General features: G+C 39.3%; 1 protein-coding gene across 2 annotated transcripts in view; it reads right to left on the bottom strand.

Annotated features, from left to right (window-relative positions):
- epha5 (EPH receptor A5) overlaps window positions 1–14,856 on the bottom strand; it is a 42,103-nt gene extending 27,247 nt beyond the window's left edge. For both annotated transcript variants that reach the window (XM_030767000.1, XM_030767001.1), the window contains exons 1-3: window positions 14,721–14,856; window positions 11,337–11,401; window positions 4,913–5,576 (exon numbers count right to left, since the gene is read on the bottom strand). In XM_030767000.1, the coding sequence (XP_030622860.1) occupies window positions 4,913–5,576; window positions 11,337–11,401; window positions 14,721–14,829 (838 nt within the window). In that variant the 5' untranslated portion in view covers window positions 14,830–14,856. The remainder of the gene's footprint in view (window positions 1–4,912; window positions 5,577–11,336; window positions 11,402–14,720) is intronic.
- Between the last annotated feature and the right edge of the window lie 8,382 nt (window positions 14,857–23,238).

Below are 23,238 nucleotides of genomic sequence, written 5' to 3'. Positions count from 1 at the left end.
GACTGAACTCCACTGAGGCTAGTGTGTGGAACTCCATCCATTTAATTCACAGCATCACCCCCTCATCTCTCTCTCTCTCTCTCTCTCTCTCTCTGCTCTCTCTTTCTCTCTGTCGCAGTCTCTGCCAATTAGTTACACCCAGGCCTGTTGATCTGCATGAAGAATGGGGTGGCAGTTCATTTTGCACAAATGACATTCTTTCATCTTAGTCACGCAGAACGGTCGCTATGCTTTCAGGAGAAAAGTCCTTTATGAGACATCTGTGTCTTTGCAAAATGGGCACACGGAATTGATACATGTATGTGTGAATGTATGTATAAGAGACACACAGACGAGCTGGCAATGAAGAGAACAAGAAAAGAGCTAGGTCAATGTTTTATTCCTATTTGGATAACCAAAATATTTCACTCTAAAGTTCCAAAAAGGGAGTGCATTCAAAAGAGTAAAATGGTGGCTGACTAAAACCGCCAGAACATTGCAAATCAGCTCGAGATCATTCCCTGTGAATTCTCCAATTAAAGATGCTTGGGATGGGTTTTAGTAAGATCCGTGGAAAAGCCTTAAAACTTTCTCGCTACTGATAAGATGTACTCTGTGTTGGTGCTCTAAATTTCAGTGGAGGCACAATGAGTCAGAGTTTTCCCATAAACAGAAATGTTGTACACGTCCCTGCAGCCAAGCCCTTGGGAGAAATCATCTGAGAGCAGACCCGTCAGAAGTGATGTGACCTACATTCAGAAAGGCCACATAAAAGCATGCTCTGCTAGAGAACATCACTCTCATTCACACGGTACTGACATCCACAACAAACCAGAGAGCGGAGTAAAGAGACGTGATGACTTCTGTTTTTCAGCCTGCATTTCTATGCCACTAATGTGACACAAATTTAGAGCATTGTCACAGTTTTCCCTTGCTTCTACAGCTGTTGTCAGATAATTAGCTAAAATACTCAAAGCATATGGTTTGTTGATATAACAGAATACAGAGGATGACAACAGAATAATTAAATATATTATGCATTTTATTTTACCTTGTAATGAACTGAAGAGTCATAATATTTTTCTGTGCGTGCAGTAGTTGAAAACTGTCATTATCATAATTTGTGTTATTGTTAAAAGTAATTTGGTTGGTTAGGGTTTAACCTATTCAGAATGTCTTCAGGAACAGTAGGTCATTCTTTGCAGCATTACAGGTGAACTTGTCTACAGCCGTTAGGACTAAATGTGTGAACAGATGAATAAATACTACACTGAACATAGATGAGCTGCCTATTTCTCTCATTAATTTGTGGTCAAGGAGTGCAATACTTCTTTTTTGTGATGCATTCAAAATGAAATGCCATACACTGTTTGCCAGACAATAAAAGTGGATATATTCTCAACACACCCTCGCCAACCACACAACCAAATGTTTCCACCGCAGGCCAACCAACGTTTCCCTCAGGAGGACAGTGGAAATTATCCACACACAAAATATCACACTGCGCTTCTCACAAAGCAGCAACTCTGCCAGCTAGACAATGGAGCGATCTGTATAGAGGAGAGAGAGGCTGAGGGACGATGAGAAAGAGTAAAAAAGAAAGGTCCACTTTTTACTGACAGGACACACTGTCATCCTCCACCACTGAAACATCCCTCTCGCTTTTCCTCTATTCGCTTTTCCTCTATTCTGAGCCGTCATTAAAGCCTCTTCCCTGCACATCTCTAAAGGAGAGGGCTAGTGACTTGTGGGGCAGGAAAGCACCTGACGTCGCAATGGAGGGTAAATGATGAATTGCCAATAGAAGTGGTAAAGTAAGCACGTTCAGTGACTGCAGAAACTCAGCAAGATAAGGGTTCTGCCATCTCCTGCTCCACTGAGCCGCCGACCAGAGCCATCTCTCAGTGGCCTTGAGAAGAGCACAGGTGATTTACCTGATGAAACCGTGACAAGGACAATTGAATGGTGGCAAAATTGGTTTGCCACCCCCGCATCATATCTTATCATCTTTGAAGTATCATTTTCCCATCTAAAGGAAGAAGATGTTATGCAGAAAAAAGAAAACATGTTCCTAAGTGCGGGGTATGGTTGTAGCATGAAAACCAACACTACTTTCATCCCCCTGCTATGTGACTAGCTAACTGAGATTTAAATTTAAAATTTAATAGCACTGAATGTCAAAGACAGAGGAGAAGTCTCTGGTTGCCATAGAAACCCGAGCAAAGGATTGAAGATCTATTTACTGTGTGTCAGACACAAACATGGAAAACAAAGTTAAGTTTTAGGGTATAAGGACTACATTAAAAATACAGTGGGGTTCACTGGGTAATCTCTCTGCTGCTACTGCAAAGCCAAACATAAAAGGGATCCAAGAGCAGAACTGGCCTGTCTAAAAATATAACTCAATTTGAAAGAAAACTTTCCCACCCAAAGGGTGCAGACTTAGGTCCTCCCGCTTCATCACAAACATGCATTTTTTTTCTTATGATGTCCTAAGGTTTATTCTACTTCAAAAATAAATATGAGTAAAACTTAGCAGTCACAGCACAATAGCAGTCATGAAATGTTTTTGGCTTGAGTTCAGTTCCAGTTCTATACATGGAGATCAATCATGACTGAGTTTACCTTCATAAGTTTCATTCTCTTGGTATAACAATATCAGCGTAAATAGCAGTGATCTTGCTAACTTTATAAAGGCAGGAGTGGTAGTAGTACAGCAGTGTTTGGTCATGATCAAGACTGAGCACTGGACTCTCAGTGCTGTAAACTCTAGCACATCCTTTGATATCCTCACTCCATCTCGTGATTCAACATCAACTTGTTCTCTTGGTGCATAACCTGTGATGGCTGGAGAATTTATTAAGCCTTATTTCACAGGTACACTGTGCATGATTTTTTTCATGTTCATTTGTTCATTTGTACCACACATGTGAAATACCATAAATTCTCAAATAAAAACCGGGTCTAAAATAATGGCTGGGTTTCAAATTATAGCCAAGGGTGCTGCTTGTTTCGGCAAATAAAGGCTGGTTCCAAATACAGGCCGGGTAAAAAGAAATTTTTTTTTTAAAAAAAACATAAATTACAGAAAGGGGCAGGTGGTAAATTCATCATATTTTCACAGCATTAGGTCCATTTACATCAGTACAGGAACATACGGTAATTATGCTTGCCACCTCTGTTGCTATTAGTTTCAGTTTTGAACAGAAATACCATACTGATAGTGTTCTAACTCACATGGATTGTTGTCGCTGTGAGACTATGTGTGTTAATGGCCCATTATTAGTATTAAGGGACATCATTGCCAAAGCTCTCTCCTTCTTATTTCCTATGCGTTATTTCATTATTTCTATGAGTTATTTCATATAACAGCACGTCTTAACATTACTTGGAAAAAGTCACAGAAGGGAAAAAGTGTCTGATTTTAGATGGCACAGGTACATGTCAGCCAGTGAGTTGATAACAGAGGAACAAATTTTACCTTTAAACCTGTTGGATATACCTTTGCTTACAAGTAGCCTAACGGTATATCTGACTTGCCCTTTATTTTTCTCAATAAATGAAACGTTTATTACTGTGATACAGTATGATATTATTTGAGAATTTGTGGACCAATACATTTCTATATGATATCGAAGCTTGATTGTTTTGTGTGACTTTTTTCCATCTGATATCTCATAGATATTACCATATGGTGTTTTTTATTTGCCTGCTGTTATTATCAGCACCATATCATTATAATCTGACACAAACTGCCTGTAGCAGATCTAATATTTTAATTCTTTAAATACAGTACAGTATATTCCAGTAGTAGGTATACCCATAGATAAATTAGAAATTAAACATTACTACAATATTACAAAATACACTACTAAAAATGGACAAATCATAAATAATGGCCTGTCTCTAATAATCACCTGTCTCAAATAAAGGCTTGGTTCCTTCTTCAGTTGAGGTAAATAAAGGCTCTGGCCACTATTTGAGAATTAATGGCAAATAACATGATTTAAAAACTGATGCATATCAATCGACCTGTTTTTTCTAAAGTCCAGTATTCTGTCCATTGTGGTTAATCTTGAAACAGAAAACTCACAGAGAAGAAGCTGTGAGCCTTTAACCCATGAATCATCCTCTTCTAAACAGCATAAAGAAAATTTGGAAATATCCCCATAAATATTGCTTATCTGCCAGGCTTTTGTTAAATCACCCACCCATACAGATTACAGTAAAGTTTGGTCTGTTATTTGTTCTACAGCCAACAAATCACCACACATAGCTCTCCAACAGCTGTTAAACTGCCAACTCACTGCCATCATACTATCTCCTCTCATTACAGTCACTAATGACACATAGCCAGATGCTGTCTTCTCAGTATTTGGAGATCCTGCCAGGGAGAGAACCATGGTTTTATGGAGTTTAAAATCTGACTGACCATGATCATAAGAGATAACTGAATACACTGTAGGGACACTACCAAATTAAATTAACTGGCCTTCAGTTTTCACACCTGTACCAATTAGAACTGCTTATTACAATGCCCTTAAGAACAGCAAAGTATACCAGATGCTAGGAGGCAGCACAAATGATACCATTTAACATTTGACCATAAAGACTACTCATAAAGACAGACTATCTTTAACTCCACTTCTCACCATTAAGTCAGAAGCGAGTGAACTTGAAAAATTAAAGGATTTTCCAATAGATGGTCTCTGTTCAACTTCAGCTAAAATCTCATCCTAGGGCAAATGAAATAAATCAGAAAGATACAAACAGTACAGCTGGGCTATGAATATTCCTGTATGTCAGTCTGAACCCCATCCAAACAAAGAGGTCAGATTCTCATTGGTGTCCATGACATTCACAGGCTTCTCTGAAGGAGACATGTGAAATGTGCCAGCACAGCATTAGCATAATAATGAAGATGTTCACCAACCTTGACAGGACCCATTAACTTCTTCATAACCTGCCTGGCACATGCACCTCCCAATGGGCACCAGCCACTCTCCCTCTGCGCTGCAGTGCATTCTGGGAAGGTCTTCAGCCACTGAGTTGTTGACACACGTCCCAGACACTTCTAGGAGTTGTGAGGAGTCTGACCCAGTTATTGTATCTGGGAAGAGGGCCAGGTTCTTGACCACAAAGGGACACTTTTTGTAGAAGACACGTACAGACACCAGGGCAATGCAGGCACCCAGGTCTTGGAAGGCCAGATAAAAGCCCTTTTTAGTCAGGGGTCCCACATCCCTCACCTCTGTGTTCAGCTTCATCACCCGGTCACCCAGGTCCAGCTCGGTGAAGCTCTCGTCTGCAGCGATGGTGTCGATCTTGGTGTACTGGCTTTCACGCAAATTTCTGCCCTCCTCATCATTGGACTCATAGTAGTACACATTGAACGTCTCCTTGCAGGTGCCTAGGCCACCGGGAAGGCTGTTACAATCCCTCAAGGTGAATTTGAGCTCCACAAACACTCTCTGAGCACCCTCATTTAGTATCCAGTTAGTGTGCAACCAGTTGTTCTGATTGTGCTCCATCACCTTACACACTTGATATGTGTGGATCGGGGCATAGTTTTCATCCACTTCACCAATTTCTTCCCACTGACAGACAGGCAAAGAGACACCACTTAATGACAAGATTCAAGGGCTGATATATAAGAGATAGTAACTTTTCCCCCACAAGAACACTCCCGTAACCATTACTCACAAGACATGCAGAAATAAAGTATTATTAGTACATAATTATTACAAGTGTATCAGACATTTTGATAAATACTTGGGATTAGACATGTCTCCAATTAAGAAACAGTATTGTAGAAATTCTGTCCAAAGCTGAACAAATTCTTTAAAAATGTTTTAGGCATTGCAATAATAGCATGTGCATCACTACCTTCAGTAACAGTGTAAACTCAGAGGAGGGCAGGGGAGAAAAAGTCAAAGTTTAAGATTCAATGATTAATCTTGGGACTTGTAAAACATAAAAGAACTCCTGAATTTACCCCAGGGACCCATACAGCCATTAATGTTCTTCAGAGCTATATCAGTGACCTCAGACACATTATCACATTACTGAAGGATCAGATTACAGCTGCACTGAGGTGGGACAGATTTTGACTAATCTAGAGTTTAGTCCAGAGTCAAGGAATGCCACTGTGGTAAAAATAAATAAATAAATAAATAAAGGGACCACAAAGGATATGTAACAAACTTATGCTTTTTGTGTCATTTTGAGACAAGGTTTACATATAAATGTTAAAAAAAATGGCATTTTGCTAATGTTCTAGGGGGTTTTATCTGTTAAACAAGACAATTTTCCAGGTATAAAACAGAAAAAAAAAGATCCCATGACTAACCCTTTTACCACAACAGCACTGTTCTTTGACCCTACCTAAAAAAGCTTGGTCTTACCTTGATTTTCTTTTAATATACAAACATATATGCACATGCACACACATGCCTACACTCAGCACTAGCCACTTTGTACAGAATACTACTCCAAACTGCCGCTACTCACTCATTCTGTGGATGACGTATTATTTGCACATCTTTTTAACCACCTGCAGTATATTTGTTATCATTACAGTTTTTGTTCTTGATGCGTGCCTTGTTATTGCGACCCCCCCCCCCCCCCCCAACTAATAAATATGTCAATACTTAGTACTTTTTCAGTAATTTTCTATCCTACTATTTTTTAAACCCTTGTTGTTTTGTTTTAGTACTTGTATATGCCTACACCATGGTCTGAGAGAAACAGCATTTCAATCTTCTATACGTCCTGTACATATGGAAGAACTGACAATAAAGTTTGACTTTGATTTGAACTGATGTGGTTTCTGTGTTATTAGAGTATTGCGAAAACAAGAGAGCTACAGGCTCTACAGTCCACACCTATAATGCCCTTATACAATACTCAGTACCATCATTAACAAAGAAACATATCCCTAAAACAAACCATACCACAGCATAATGTTGGGAGAGTATCTCCAATAAATCAACATTCACGTATTCATACAGAGGCATGCAAATGAGGAAGAATAAAAATAATGAGAGCGGTTCACTTTACCCTTTCTTATGTGAAATCATAACAACAACTACTTTTAGGTTTTTTCTGAGGTACTTTATGTAGTGTAACTAATATTCCAGTCATGGTGTAACTACATTTCCTGACAAGATGGACCGTAAACATGGTTCAAACACAATATTACCCATCTTTTCTCACTTCAGTAATCAGCAGCCATTCACAGTGAATTTCCATTTCATATCAGCCAGCCAAATGCCCACATTAGAGGCTCTGAAGCTCATTCAGGCATAAATGATTATATTCCCCTAATAAACACGGGACTCCTCCCAGATGGCTTGTCTGATGTGCATTAATGCATCAGGCACAAGGGGGACACTGATATTAAAGTCTCTCCGAACCACAGCAAATGGGATCTTTTCATATTTCCATAATATGTGTAAGTTAGTGTAGCTATGATCTGGTACATTGCAGAGGCATGTCTGGACAGTCAAAGGTACCACCCCAATCAAAGTCCTCTTCATATAAAATGAACTTTGTAACAAAACTGCAGTTATCATCTCTGCACATCTATACATACAAAATCTACACATGCTGATTAGGGTTACACGTATACAGAGGAAAGATTATTAAGGAATGATAACTAGAAAGAAAAAAAATATTTTAAGGGTTGGGCCTGGGAGTATAAGTTGCCACAGTACGCGATAATACAGACTTCTTCCATTAGCTGGAATAAAAAAGCCTCATGGTATCATAACCTCCGATTCTGTCTTCCCAAATGTCATATAACTCTCTGAACTTATCCTTTTTAACATTCAAGCAATTTATATCTCAATTTTCAAAGAATACATCATTAAATGTCAAGTTTATGTATCATCAAAATGGATCATGGATTGCAGGGACTTTCCCAAAAAAAAAAAAAAAAAAGGTAGAGAGAATTTCAGTTCCCTTGACTCTCCCTGACCTCAGAGATTCTCTTGTAAGATTAAATCAAATGTAGTAAGTGTATTAGAAGCCAAGTCTGATGATATGGACCCAGGGTGAGGGCAATGAGACAAAGCCAATTAGAGCTGATGAATTAGGGAGACAGTAACAGGTTGGGCTCAAGTATAAGACAGCTTAACACAAGCAAGTGCTGCACTAAGAGCCAAGGAAAAGGAAATACAAACAATACTACAGGTTTACTCATGTGGCTGACAACTTTCCAGAGGAAGATGTATCCAGACACTGATAGACTGAAGATTTTGCATGTCAAAAAATAGTATTCATATTACTATATGTATAAGGAAAAGATACAAACTCTACAAATGGACTGCATTAAAACAGATTAATGTCCTAATGTCTTGGGATCTTTGCTTACATTGGTGTAGTCACAACTTGGCAAAACACGCTACATCGGGAGACAAGTGAGCCTAGTCGAAGGAAAAGCAGGATGGAGTGGCATGACATAAAAATGTCTTTTGAAACCTCATCATCCTTGACTTTTTACTCCTTACTGCCTGCTTGCCCACCTCCTCACCTTCCCTCTCTTGTCCTCTTAAATTTGAGAGTTTTTCCTTCCTTTCATTCTTGAGACTTGCTCTCTTTCTCTCTCTCTCTCTCTCTCTCTCTCTCTCATTCACCCTCTCACATCAATCATCCCCTAATATAAAAACGACAGCCCATTTCTCCACCCTCCTTATTTGTAACCTTCTTATCCCTCAACACTCCCAGTGTAAGATCTTAAATGCCCCTCCAACCATCGCTATTGACCCAATACTTTGTGATTACAGAGACTACTGCACTGCTCAGAGAAAGAGAGAGAGAGAGAGAGAGAGAAACAGAGAGACAGAGAGAGAGAGAGGGCACTCAAGCTTCACAACACAACCCACTGACTCTCAGCATCCAATAACCTGTCATTACCTCCCATTCACCAATGACCATTACAGGGACACCCAGCTAACCCCTGTCATTGAAGCTGAGGGTAGCCCAAGAGGAAGTTACACTGAACATGAGCTAAACTGCCTGGCTCTCATGCATGTTCTGAGAGGCAAAAAGTGTGTGTGTGTATTTGTGTGTGTATGCGTGTGCGGGTGTGTGTAAGAAGGAGAGAGAGACAGAGAGAGAGAGAGAGAGATTTTCTGTATCTGCCTGTGTCTTACTGCACTGCAAGGGTTAAGATTAGGGCAAAGAGAGGATCTCAGGGTAAGGGTCAGATAAATGCCCTTTTCCCTCTCTGGTAAAAGTGAAAAAAGGGGAGAAAAAAGAAAAAAAGAAAGGTACCATGAGCCGGAGGTGTCCAAAGCCAGCACAAAGGCAGGATTTAGCTGAGCTGCAGTAAATCGCTCAGCTGATTTAGCAAAGCTGGGTCCATGCTGAAGCTCTGACAACAGTTCAGAAGGCATACAGAAAGACTGATGGAAACAAACAGTGCTGATGGAAATAAGACAAAAATCGTGAAGGACTTCCGTTGGTAGGCAATTCTAAAAGCAGATGGGTATAATGCATATACAGCAATATGTTGTGGTCATTTTTGTCTGTAAATATGTTATGGCTTCCGTTGACCCAGCTGAACCATATTCTTAGTATACTTTAATTATCTTCACAAAGTCAAGACATGTGAAGATAATTAATGTTATGCAGTTTTGAATTTAGATAAAATAAGCCTTTTACAATAAACTGAGTCCATTGGCAAATGCAGCGCAAGAGCTGTGTGATGACTAAATGTAGACCATATAATCTTACTGGATAATTGCTCTGAAAAAGAATACAGACAAAGATCTATGATGCAATGTTTGTGCTAAGTGCTTGTCTTTGGGGTGTAGTTTATTATCGAAGTTATTATCAAGGATTATAAAACTTATGATGAAACAGCAGCGGACAGAATCTGGTGTTCATCAGAAAGTTTCCTTTTTCAACATACTTTGTCAATCCCCAATTTCATAAATAATCGATAATTATTAAGATATTTTGGAAATTATGCTGTATATGAAAAATACAATGTCAGGTCAAATATTCTGTAGCAGTCAGTCAAAATCATACAAACAAGAAGAAACTACTACTCATCATACCAAGACAGATGCTAAAATTACTTTTCAGTTTAATAATAAAACTCATATTTCATCATGACTTTGTTTTATATATAATTTAATATTACACTTCCCATTCTCACAGATGTGCCCTGAGCTCCATATCAAATATTACTCTCTTCCATCTGTATGGGGAAATAATCATTGTCCCCAACAGGTGCAACACTGCTTGCTTAGAGTCTTATGAGGTTATTGTTAAGCTGCACTGTGGTAGTGGAGGGCACATAAACACAATACGGCGACTTTACCTCATCTCACAACAGGACGCTGAACAGAGCGGTGACAGCACACTGTCAGCACTGACTGCAATGCCTCATAACAAAAGGCGTCTCAGCTACCAGCCCATGCAGGCATTTTTACAGAGCGCAATGCTATTAGTTATACAGGAGAGCTTCAGTTCCCCACAAATTCCATATGCAAATACACACGGCGGAAAAGCCTCTCGAATACAGAGTGAAATGATGGCACTTAATTGACAGAAAACATTAATTATACAGAGCACCTAATACATTTTAAGATTGTATTTAAACTTTGACAAAAATTGATTCATACATTCTGTGAACGGTGAGAGTGTTGCTCAATTTAACGCAGTTGTCAGTTCAACAGATGGCCCTTTTAATTTAATTTATTCTTTATGAGCAAAGCTTTACTAATGAAGTGTATCAAAACACTCAGAAATAGGTGACGCCATCATAATCAAATGTTGCTATTATGTCATTTTCTTTCACCTAAGATCCTGTATGAATTGTTCACTGGAAGTCAGCTGTCAGATCTAAAGAAATACATTAATATTTTCTTCTTCCTTCTAATGTCTCCTCTTTTCACCAGTCTATAAAAAATATACCCAAATTCTTTCAGACGTAATGTTCCCTCTCTATATTGAAAGAGTGTTTTCATGTGTCAGTTTTCAGTATATTTCAGAAAAATGTACAGACACTTCATGCTGCTCCACTACACTGAAACACTGACCTAATTAATTCAGATGATCAAGCATACCACAGCAGTTCTTTACTATGTGTGATATGCTGCCCGTGGAACAACTGTAAATTATTTTCAGGACGTTATCTGTGAAATTAGAACACAGAGATGGGTCTTCATATAGTGCCCCTTTAAGACAAAATGGAGGGGGGGGGGGGGCAGTCTGGCCGTGATGCACATTCTATTATTTTTCACTATCAGTCAGTCTTTCCTCACTCGAGGGAATTGAAGACCTTGAGCTGTAGCCTGGACCATGTCTTAATGCAGTTTGCGGTGAGAGGAGAGTGTGAAACTTACCCCATTCTTTGGATAGGCTATCCATCCTAAGTCACCCATTACAGACCGGGAATCCAGTAAATTCACTGCAAAACAGAGCGGTAAAAGACTCAAAGTTACATCAGATCTAGCCAGAAAATGTAATGCTCTAGTTGCTGAATACAATGATGTGACATTTTGCATACTCTTTCTTGTAAAAATATAAATAAAAGTAACAGTGATCCAGAACAGTGAAACAGTGACCTTACTATTGTTTTAAATACGAAAACGACATTCTGCACCAACACACACAGACACACATGCATTTACTAGTCCGCTTACCAGTGAATTCACATATTTAACATGCAATTCTAGAATCAATACACCATCCACAGCTAAGACCATTTACCATATGCTTTTAAAGTGCAGAGTTTCTGTTAATTGAATGATCCTCTGACTCACAGCTTAGTCAGGCCTGAAACTTTCATTTGGCATGATTGTTTTAACTGACATCATTTCAGCTGAAATTTAACTGTTGTGAAACTGCTTATGGGCATGGAGATAGGCAACCAAAGAAATTATATTCTGACCTTCCAACAATGAATACATACAGCAGCTATCTAATTAGCAACACCATAGGACTGAAAAAGAAGAATACGAATAAGAAAACAAAAATGGTCTCATAGGTGATGGATCAACTCTTGTAATAACGGTTACAAATGCTGAAGCTAACTGCTGTGAAACACTGTACAAGAAAGCACTGACAAAGGAAAGGCAGCATCTCCAAAACCCCTCTGTGCTTTCAACTCATACACTGACAATAAAAATGACATTATATTCTGGGACACACATCTGCCACCGTTAACTGCTGAAGGCAATGGGATATTTGAATCTGCATGCACACTTACGGCACAGAGTAGTTAGAGCATGGTCAATGTGTTCATTGATGATTACAAGAATGGTAGTATCTTCCAGGAGAACTGCTATAAAAACCTGCATCCATTCAATAACAATCCTTTCCTCTATTTTTTTCTAAAGTCCTTTATGACAATCAACCTATTTAAAGTGTCTTAAATGAGGTCTAGACGTGTTCCACTTGAATGACAGACAGTGATGTACTTTGTTCTACTTAAAATAAAACATGTCCTGGGGAGAATTCCGCAGATCTAATTAGGACAAAGGAAGAAGTATAAAAAAACTGACTGGAATAATGGGAAAGTTATGACCATCCAACAGCGAATTCCGAAGCTGAACGACAAACAAAATATTATGGTATTTTTGCATAAAATAATTTGGTGCATTCTGCACTGTGTGGACAACATATTGCAGAGTTTTGGAGGGTTTTTATCTTGTTCGTTTGCTTGTTCTTTTTAACAGACACCTTCAGGTTATCCCTTTTAATTACTGCGTTTGCAAATTCGTTGAAATGTCACCACACACCTCGCTAAATGTAAATATTAGCTGAAATTTACCTAACATGGTTGGACACAAATTCTGTGGAGATTATATTGTTTCTGAATGTTTATGACCGTATGGCACCCACAAATGCAGGAGCTGTGCCTGTTTATTTAAATGACTTGCTTTGTAAGAATGCCGCTTAGAGTCAGATTGCTGTGGCAGTTTGAGACACAGGTCATCTCTTTCATAATCAGTGTGTTTGTTTAAATTCAGATGAGGTTAAGCTATTGTCATTTGCAAGAGGTCTGTAGCTGTTCTCCTCTGTTTGGCCATTGTGCCCTCAGACATCAGCACACAGCAGTCACCCTCTCGTACTCCTCAGCCTGTCAGTGTGGTATTACAAGCCTGCAATCCATCATGCTATCCTCAGCCTGTCATGCATCATCCATATGTTGACTTCAGCTATTCATTACAGTATTTGCATATTCTATAGAGTAAAGTGAAAGCTTGTCGTTGCAACCAAATGACTAATTAGAATATGTAAAAATTTGTAAGCATAATCAACATTACGCTTGTTCTGTTCTTGTAAAATTATGTTTGTTTGACACAATCTTTGACCCTTGTATCACAAATATTGACGACACCAACTCTGTGAATAAGTTAAACTTTTAGTTTTTTTGTTTGTTTGGGGTTTTTTTTGCTTGTTTGTTTGTTTTTTGTTGTTGTTGTTGTTTTTTAAATAACATATTACTATGGCTAATGAGAAATGTATTTGTGAGTCTTTAACCACTACAAAGTAAATGTGACAGAACTTGGCTTGATTGTTTTTCCTTTTCCTTCAGGTTTTATTTTGAGGTGACTTATTACACATTAGCATTAGCAGTTTAGTTCTGTATGCTGTTTTGCATACGTCGGTCTAAAAGATCTGAAACTAGCCGATATTCAAATCGCTAACAATGAAATAATATTTCAGACTGCGGTACAACTGACTAATATTTGCATATTGCATTTGTATCCTGCAATAAGATCTTTATTTATGCAGCACGTGCGGTTCACAATGAATTCATAGAACTCTTCAAATTATTTTTTCCATTGGGATATATTTAAATAATGTCAAATTTCCCGCATTATATTTGCTTTCTCTAGCACGCCTGTCTCCTCTTTCTTTACAGCTGAATATTGGTCACACGCTTTTACTAGACTTGAACAACAAATGATAGGCTACATACACTGTATTTACTGTTGCTTGACTGGAAAGAGCGGTAGGATATTCTTGACGAATTTAATATTTAGCGATACGTTGTCCTTTAGAAATATCACTTTTTTCTATGACGTACAGCTCTGTTCCTTAACTGTGTCACTGAAAACTGGACGAGTGGATATATGTGGAGCACGATTAGACACGCAGACCGTAGCAACAGCACTTGCGGACTGCCAGGCGTTTTGTGAATTTACTCCATGTTCATTGACTCTTACCGCCAGGATACCGTGCTAGCTGATCATAAACGTTATCCCCTGCGGCTGAAACACGTGGTAACATTGTAACTTTTGCCACACTATTTGACATTCGTTTGACGTAGTGCTCCAGACCCCGAAGCCTCGTGGTCCTTAACAACTGCAATCGCAAAAATATTTGACCATATCTCTGTAAGTTTAATTGACAAGTATGCCCACTGTCACACTGTCTTTATGAATTACATTGTCTCTACCAATGTCTTTTTCACGCAAACTGTTTACAAGACGCTGATGTTAGTCGCAGAGCAAATATTCGCTTATCAGTGAAGTCTTATACTGAATCATTATGACGGGTTGTAATGGTGTTTCAGTCATCAAAACAGATTAAGCAATTTTGCCCTACGTATTTCGCATTCATGGCACTTTGACCAGACAGGTTGGCAGTAGCCTGTCCCCACACTGTCTATGACCAAGACCAGTGAACTGTAAGCTTTAGGCGACTTTTTCGTAAATTACACTAAACAGAACACTGTCTCCATTCACAAAGACATTGTTAATACACTTGGCTCTTACCTTCATTATCTGGAATGCAGCGTATCCTTGACACAGCCAGGACGAAAAAGCAAATCCATACTTTAAAGGAAAGGGTTTTTATATAACTCCGCTGCAAAATCATACTCATTCGTAGACAGAGCAAAATTCTTTTAGATTCAAGTGCGGCCGAATAGACAAGAATTTAAACTCAAAGATGAAACGTTCCCAGATAGAATAATGAAGACATGAGTGACACTATTGAGAATCAAGCAAAAATAAATACGCATTGGAACGACGAGGCAGCGCACGGCTCAGACAAGTGGAGGGGAATGTACTACATTTGAAGCAAGCTAGCTGTCAGGCGCCGCTAGGCTAGAGCACGCGGGGGCGGAGTAAACCACGCTAAGACCCCAGTAGACAGAAACGATAAGTCAATGTCAGCAGATGACAGACAATAAATTTTACAATGGGGAAGTCTGTTTGATTCATTGTTTGGATTAGACAATAGGTGGTATGACAAAGTCCATCGAATAATAATTGAAGCAGCATCAGCCTTAGTCGTGCATTAAGAGAGGGGAATGGGCTCAAGCTAGGTCAGGTGTTCTCTACTTATAAATGTTAATTATTTTGTAGCCTACATTTTGTTAGTCTTACTATTCGCATGTCGAATTCATGGCAATAGGTCACGCTACGATAAAAGGTACTGTCAACACGCAAATGTAAAATTTTGACATGTAGAAAGGTAAACTAGGCCTTGAGTATTTCATCCAACATCAGCTGCAAAGAGATAAAACGTTCTCCTCATATGTAGACCTGGGTCTGCAGCGTTCTGCCCATGAATTTAAGTTTTTCAATCGAGCAAGTCTACCTATTGTTCTCCCATTATAAAGTCCAAACGTGGTAACAGACAAGTTGTGATACATTAAAAAGAAAGAAAGAAAGAAAGAAAAGCAAACATTCAAAGATGACTGAGTGTGTAGGCTAATGTGTAAAAAATCCAAGGAGTCGTTGATTCAGTTCTCAGCGCCTTTCCATCTCTTTTATCTTCATGATTATGGTACACATTTTGCCCTCTCGACACCTCCCACGCTCCTCAAAGCCTGGTGCTCATTCTCCACACAGTGGAGCAGGAATACATGCAGCAGCAGGAACTATCGCTTCCCATTTCAAATCTGAATTTGAATCTGACAAGCTAAAGATCGCTGTAGTGCCTTTCTGCCCACCCCCCACCAAAAAAAAAAGATGAAAGGGACAAGGTTCCTTAAACTTAACTATATTATTACCATTTGATTGTGCGTATAAAGTGTTAATGAATTACGGAAGGAGGGAAATTTGGCTGTACCCTACAAAATTAAAATAATATCACCCCTAATGTGGTGGACTTCATAAATCATCACTGTATATGGTTAATTGTGTCAAGTAAGTACCTCGGTTTTCTCACGGTGACCTCAACACAAAGATGCCAAAATGTGTTTGTAACTCAGGGTCTCTTAACCCAAGGTCTATACCCTGATTTTTTTTTTCAGCCACTGAGCAGTTAGAGTAGATGTAGACTGCCCATGAGTTATGCTCAAGCAGCAGGGTCCATGCCACACTGAGCAGAGGACTGATTTGGTGTAGGCAGCTACAACTGTGCTGTCTGCACAAATAAGTAAGTTCTGGCATTCAAGGGGTGGGAGTGGTCAAGTGGTCAAAAGCGTAAAAAGCTGCAAAAAAGTTGGGAAAAAAAGCTCTCTCTCTCTCTCTCTCTCTCTCTCTCGCCCTCTGACTGTGTCTGTCTCTCCTATTTAGACCTCTGATATGCATCCCTGATTTCATAATACAGATGATGGCTCAAACATTTACAGGCCATTGGTCTTAATAAAACCAGCGGACTACATAAAACCACTGGGCTACAATAGATAACAACTGACATATTATTTCATTACATTTATAACTTGCTCAAAAAAGAGTGCCAATAATTTGCAACCAACCCATTGACTTCATGAAGATAAATTAGAATATAGCAACAACAACAAAATAAAACTATAAAATAACAGACAGCCATTATGTGACCTGTATAAAAGCTGGTGCCAGTAATTGGAGAAGTCAGACCTGTTTTGGAAGTTTAGGCAACAGCAGAAAGTCTGTCCAGTGGCAGGCCTCAAAACTAGACAAAACAAAAACCTTAACCTTCGAATGCATGTCTTAATTGTTGATAATTACCCAACTCACATGAATCAGACTCAGTTATTATTGATCAGCAGGGGTGGACTCTAAATATAAATAAGTAAGGGTCGTAATTATTGAAGTACATTTTTTACAGTACTAATTCTTCAGTGAAGTTGTTCAATTTTTAAGTAATTTGCTTAATTAAGTTTTTTGCTTTTTTTAAATTTAGCAGCATTTGTTAGATTCCACAAGAAGTGTCGTTACTTCAGCACAGTGATACAATGTGTTGTGGAGTCAGATGTACAACATATTCCGAAACTTAGCATGTAAGAGGAAAAAAAAAATGAATTGCTTGAGTAAAGTACAAGTACTGTAAAAAAATATACCATAGCATTTAAATTTGTCAAGATACCAGATCAAATTTAACAGAATCCCTTTATCTTACTGGATTTCTTTGATGGCTGACCTCTTTGTATGGAGCTCAGTTAATGAAAATCTGTACAATTACACAACGCTGTACCATTACATGACACTAGCGGTCAAACTATATAAGTACCCACTGATAATATAATGATGGATTTACTGTTAATGTGAAATCAATGATATTATTCACTTCCCCTGAGAACAAAATAAAATTAATCCTGGCCACAAGAACATTAAGAGTAAATGTTTAGGACTCCACTAAGCTCCTTTATCTAAAAAACACAAATGTTTTATATAAGGAGTCATTCAGAGATCTGTTAATTAGAAATGGAATTTCAAAGACTTACTCTGTCACAAATGAATATCCACAGATCTATAACAACATTTTCAGAGTGAGTGTAGTATACTAAATATACATTTAAGCATAATTTCAGCATATATTTGAAATATGTACACAATATTCATTACTGGGAATTCTTCCTGGGGATGGGAACAGCTGTAACAAGCTGCAAAACATGTAGTGATAAGTAATATCTGAGAGTGATATAAGGAAATCAGTGGACATTGGTAGTGAAGCTTTTGCAAATGTACTCGTGCACTCGTTGAACCAAGTTTATTCATTAAGTGACAACTGGAAGAAAGATGAATTAATCAGCTCCACTAACATTAGTAAGATGTGTCCATGAAATGATTGGTAACTGCTCGTGTCGCATAATGAACCTACCCATTTAAAGCTGAGGAGGACTGGTTCCTGACCATGTCCTGTCTAGCCCAGCTGTCCAAACCACAAATCTTCTTAGCAGGAAAGGGGAGGTTTGGGGACTGTTAAAATTGTGAGACCGTCTGCTAGCTTGCATGTGTGTGTGTACGTGTGTATGTGCGTGTGTGTGTGTGTGTGTATTGAGGTCTTCTGCACAAGCTCAACAAGGGTCCCAGTTCATAAATGCTCTGACTTACACTATAATCTGTAGGTTCTCAAGGGTGGGCCTTTTAAGCTTAGTGTTTGGTCTACAAACTGCTCTCCTCTCTTCAGCTTGGTCAGTAGCACTCTGACTGGTAGTTGTCTTTGAGGCTGTGTGGTTTCTTGCACAGAGAAATCAAATCGATTGAATTTTGTTAACTGATGGTGGTTTAACAGATGTGTCTATTTCTGCACACTCACCAGTCTGTTGGTCTGATCAAACGTTCAGAGTTCACTGATTTGACTTGGACAATTTGCGTGTTTTAGTCAAGCTATAGGAAAATGGAAAATAAATTATTTACATTAAAGCTTAAGACATGATGTGACAAGGTATGATGGTATGAAATCATAATTATCGATATGTTTGAATGACAAATATTCCAAAACAATAACGAATCAGATAAAATCATTTCCCTCTAAATTAGTTTGTGTTGGCTACAGTTTTGGGGACAAACGATGAAAAATGACATCATTCCACCAAAGGTGAGCTTCAGCACAGCTGTACTGATTTCGGCAGGTGTTTATTTATCGCTGCTCTGAAAACATTGTCTACATTGGTTGCAGTCAACCGACAGCTGGGTGGTTTGCAAAAAGCAAACAAAAACCTTCACCATAAAGTCTTGCATCTGTGTCCAAACACAAGTTGCATAATTAAGGAGGTTCTATTTAAAGAAAGTACAGGGAACTGTGGGAGTACTTTGGAAAGTAGCCCTGGAATAAAAAATTATACAGACTGCCATCTATTAAACACATGAATTTTCCCATTTGCTCCCGTAAAACCATACCTTTAGAAAAGGACGTTTAAGTATATTGTACAAATCAGTGCCAAGGGAAATTCCCCTCTCCAAAAGATGTTAAACTCTTTTTTACCCACTTGAACCTTTTGGTGGGTTTGGTGAATGGCTTCAAGATTTCTCAAACTGTGTGCTCTTGGTGAATGCTCCTCGCTTTATATGATCAGTATAACATGTTTTGCTTTGTAAGAATCAGCTTGGATAGTATTCATGCATGTATGTACAGCATATTTAATTTATAGTGCACCGTTATGATTCAACAGTGAATTCGCACCTTATTTACGGCACTGCCAGAGCTCATTGATACACTGGATGTAGGAGCAATGCAGCAATTAGAAAGAAAGAGGAGATAGAGAGAGAGAGAGAGAGAGAGAGATTTCAGTGGTTCTGTATCCACTGAACTTGTCACATCTACTTAACAGTGGGGATAAACAGCTTTGTTAGGTGTTTATCCAAATGAGACAGCTCGGCACTGAGGACATTTTAAAGAGTTGGAAAGAGCTGCAGATTGCTCAGTGCAGTAGTGACAATGCCCCTCCTCTCTCCCCAGTCCCACACAAAGTACAGACTCATCTGCATAATCCTCCTCATTTCTGTTCACAGAGAGGTGGTTTGGGGGATGGGAGGGAGAGGGGAGAGCGCAGGCTACACCCATGCACACAGCAACATGTCATCACTGACAGCTTCATTAAAAGAGAAAGCAATTCAACTGCTGCATGCTCACCAGATTTGCCATTGGGTCTCTGCAGAATTGAGGCAGCGCGATACTAGTTGACCCCAAAAGCACACAGAAGGGATCAAAGGCAGCTTGCCCCATGTGACTGTTCAGCTTCACTATGTCCTAATTAGCCCGGTACATGGGGTTTAGGGTGGGCAGCAGAACAGATGATATTCCCCTTATCTGAATGAAGTGAAAAATTTGACTAGACACTTTGCAAAGGTTTTAGGAAAACAACAACAACAAAAAAAATTCTACATCTCTCATTTTTCTAGCCAACATAGGAACCTCCCTTCATTTTACACTTCTGATACGATTTCCAAACCCTTGCCTGCACAATAGCTTGTACAATAGCAACATAATATTGTCCATCCAACAGAATCTGATATTCATTCATGCTCCTGTAGCTCCATACTTATTTGGACTTCATGGAATTTCTTCTTGATGGTCAATGAAGCATATGGCTGATAACCGGCCTGCTGCTGGAAGAGCTTGCCAGGCATTCTTGCTTCATGAGACAGAGAATAAGGTCAGAGCCTTCAGTCTCAAGGCTGAATTGGTTCCCCATGATTACCTATCGCTGATGTCATACCTTAGCCAGCATGCTTCACTGCTCTACATATTTCTTTAACTTGAACACTAATGAGCCCAAGGACTTTTTCTCTCTAACCAAGTTGTTGGCAGGATGGTTCATGAATCCATTTTGAATGGGAATTTACCCTCACCTCAAGCTGTCCATTACCTCACTGCAGACTTACTCAAAGAATGAAGAATATATTTTCTTTTCAAGGGCTCACAGACCTCTAAAGTTTCAGACACAGTGGAAGTCATGATAAATGAAGCCTGAGGGCATAACCATGAACCTGACCCACTCCCAAGAGAAAATTAACTTTTCTCACCACTGGAGTGCAAAGGTAAATTATGAGGTTTTAGAAGAGGAGCCAAAATAAAGCACAGCTTCCAGCAGCTACATTCAAACGAATTCTTTCCATGTATCACTTATTGGTTGTCTTGACAGCATAACTCAGTGCACAGATGGTTTGTTTATAATATCTGTTTTGCTAGTGTTACCACTTTGTTTTTAACCTGTTACAGGGAATATGGAATGTTGCAAGGAACAGCACGAAAAACCACTGAGACAAAGACTAAGATCCAGTACCCAGCCACAGTGTTTTGAAGAAAGGAGCAGTGAAGTGGTGAACCAGTGGATGTGAGGTGAGTTGTTCAAGTGGTGGATTCTGTACCCTGGAGCTTCTGTATCTCTGTAGAGCACTGACTCCTCTTTCTCTTTGTGTTGGGATGTGGGTTAGGAGAGAGTCTGGAGCAGGCAGTCCATAATCTGGCAACGTCCTCAGGCTTTCAACCTGGGCAGCTTTGGGGGAGGGGGGTTATTGAGAAGGTGTGTGTGTGTGTGTGTGTGTGTGTGTGTGTGTGTGTGTGTGAAAGTGTGAGAGAGACAGAGACAGAGACAGAGAGAGAGCAAAGATGGTTTTATGGGAATGCTGATGAAGACAAATACACAATTGCGACTCCCAACAACTGCCAGGTACTGCTGGTTTTCTCTTTGAGAGAGATGTCCATATTTCACGCTCTTTTGCAGTGATAGCTGTTGTCGATGGATCTGACAGCCCAGCACCATACTCGTCCTGGCCATTGTGTACCTTGTTGGCGCTGAAAGTTAAAATGAGAAGAGAAAGTCCAGCCGCTTAACACCATAGATCACGCAAGAGTAATTATTCTCAGTGATTATTTTATTACATAATATACTCTTGGCCATCAGACCGTCTGAGTGCTAGCCAATTTGGAGACGATAGTTATCTTTTAGAGGCCATAAATGTAATTTGAGAGGGATGAACTAATGCATTTTCCCTTATCTTTATGACTCAATCATTTTCAGCTAAGCACTGTAAGTGCATTCCCATGACAAAACATTTGCTCTACACAACATACACTCTGTGGTGACAATATGAACAGTATCAAGAGTCTTGCTGACAGACACTCAGATTTGGTCCATTTCCAGAGCAGATAATGGGTCTCAAAAGGAAGAGTAAAATGTGAAACTATGACGAAGGAACAGCTTTTCATGTAAACTGAGGGTGTCAAATCATACTTTACTGTAGTCGGTTCTGCAGAAGTTTGGATGCATCCTGTTTAATGTACTCAATGCTTATGTTCATTCTCATTACACCATTGCATTAACTAGGTCCTCCTCCACTTTACCAGTTGAAAGAGAGAGAGAGAGAGAGAGAGAGAGAGAGAGAGAGAGAGACAGGCAGAGAAATAGAGACCGAGAGAGAGGCAGAGAGAGAAAGCTCTGAAAGAAAAAAGAGAGAGTCCTTTTTTTGTAATTAGTTAACTGTTACACTTCAGTCTATTGGTACCAATTCATGAGGACATGTTTATGACCATCAAATCAATAACCTGCAGACAGTTAACAGTATATGTGACACACATATGTCAGTAACCTATACTTGCAGCATTGATAAGGATGGACATATATTCCACAGGGACTGATAAGAAGAGCTGTATCCACCGACAGAGGAAAGAAAACAGAGGAGAATAAAGTCCAGCAGTGCTAAGAATAACCTAGGCCATAGGCCTCGGTGGGAAGAAAATGTAGGGGCTGTGTTTATTCCCAACATACAAACAGATTTATCTTTTGTGTTTTCCACCTGTGAAACACGTCTTTTCTTTACAGTGACTGAGCGTGTTTCTGCTGGCACTTCCTCTGGGCTCAAAACCCCAGGGACAGTAGTACTTGTGCTGTGTAAGCTCTGCTCCAGAGAGAGAGAGAGAGAGAGAGAGAGAGAGAAGAAAAATAGTATTCCTCTGGTAGGACATGAAGGTCATCCTAACAAAGTGACCTCTGTTCTGTCTCCCCTGCTGTACTTCCAGCACTGGCTGAAACATCTACTGTGCCACCCCTCATGGCCTCTACTGCTATTTACAGTACTAATTCTTGTAGCATGCGCAACAATAGGACGTGCTCAAAGCATGTGCATACTTGATAGCTGACTTCTTGATTACTACAGGATTTTAACGCCATAATGGTCTATAATCTGTTATCTCTTGTAAATGATTAACAGCAGCCAAGTCAAACAGAAGTCGAACTGATTGGTTTTCTGGTAGTTAAAGACGGCAAAATTCTGAATCACTACCAGTCTTAGCACCTTATGAAGCACACCTTGTATGTCATATCTGCATCTGTATGAAGCCAATAGAATGACCGAGGAAGGAAAAACTAGGTAATTAATTGCAGTCTGGGGCTGCCATGCCCTGTCGAAGGTGTGTGTGTGTTTTTTTTTAATCATATATAACATTGCAGTAATGTAGGATGTCACTGTCAGGTATGGCTGTGCAATTATTTTACCTTTTTGTCCCCTAGAGATCATGATGCACATTCTGATCTTGTTTGTATGCATGTACCGACTCTTGCACACTGGCACAGAGGGCAAGCTCATATGAACATTTGTTTTAGCAATTGGTCATTGTGATTCAGACTACATTCTC

The sequence above is a fragment of the Chanos chanos genome, chromosome 3 (genome assembly GCF_902362185.1).
Source record: "Chanos chanos chromosome 3, fChaCha1.1, whole genome shotgun sequence".
NCBI classification, from domain to species: domain Eukaryota; kingdom Metazoa; phylum Chordata; class Actinopteri; order Gonorynchiformes; family Chanidae; genus Chanos; species Chanos chanos.
The sequence above is the reverse complement of the archived record's forward strand: the minus strand, read 5'-3'. Positions and strand labels throughout refer to the sequence as shown.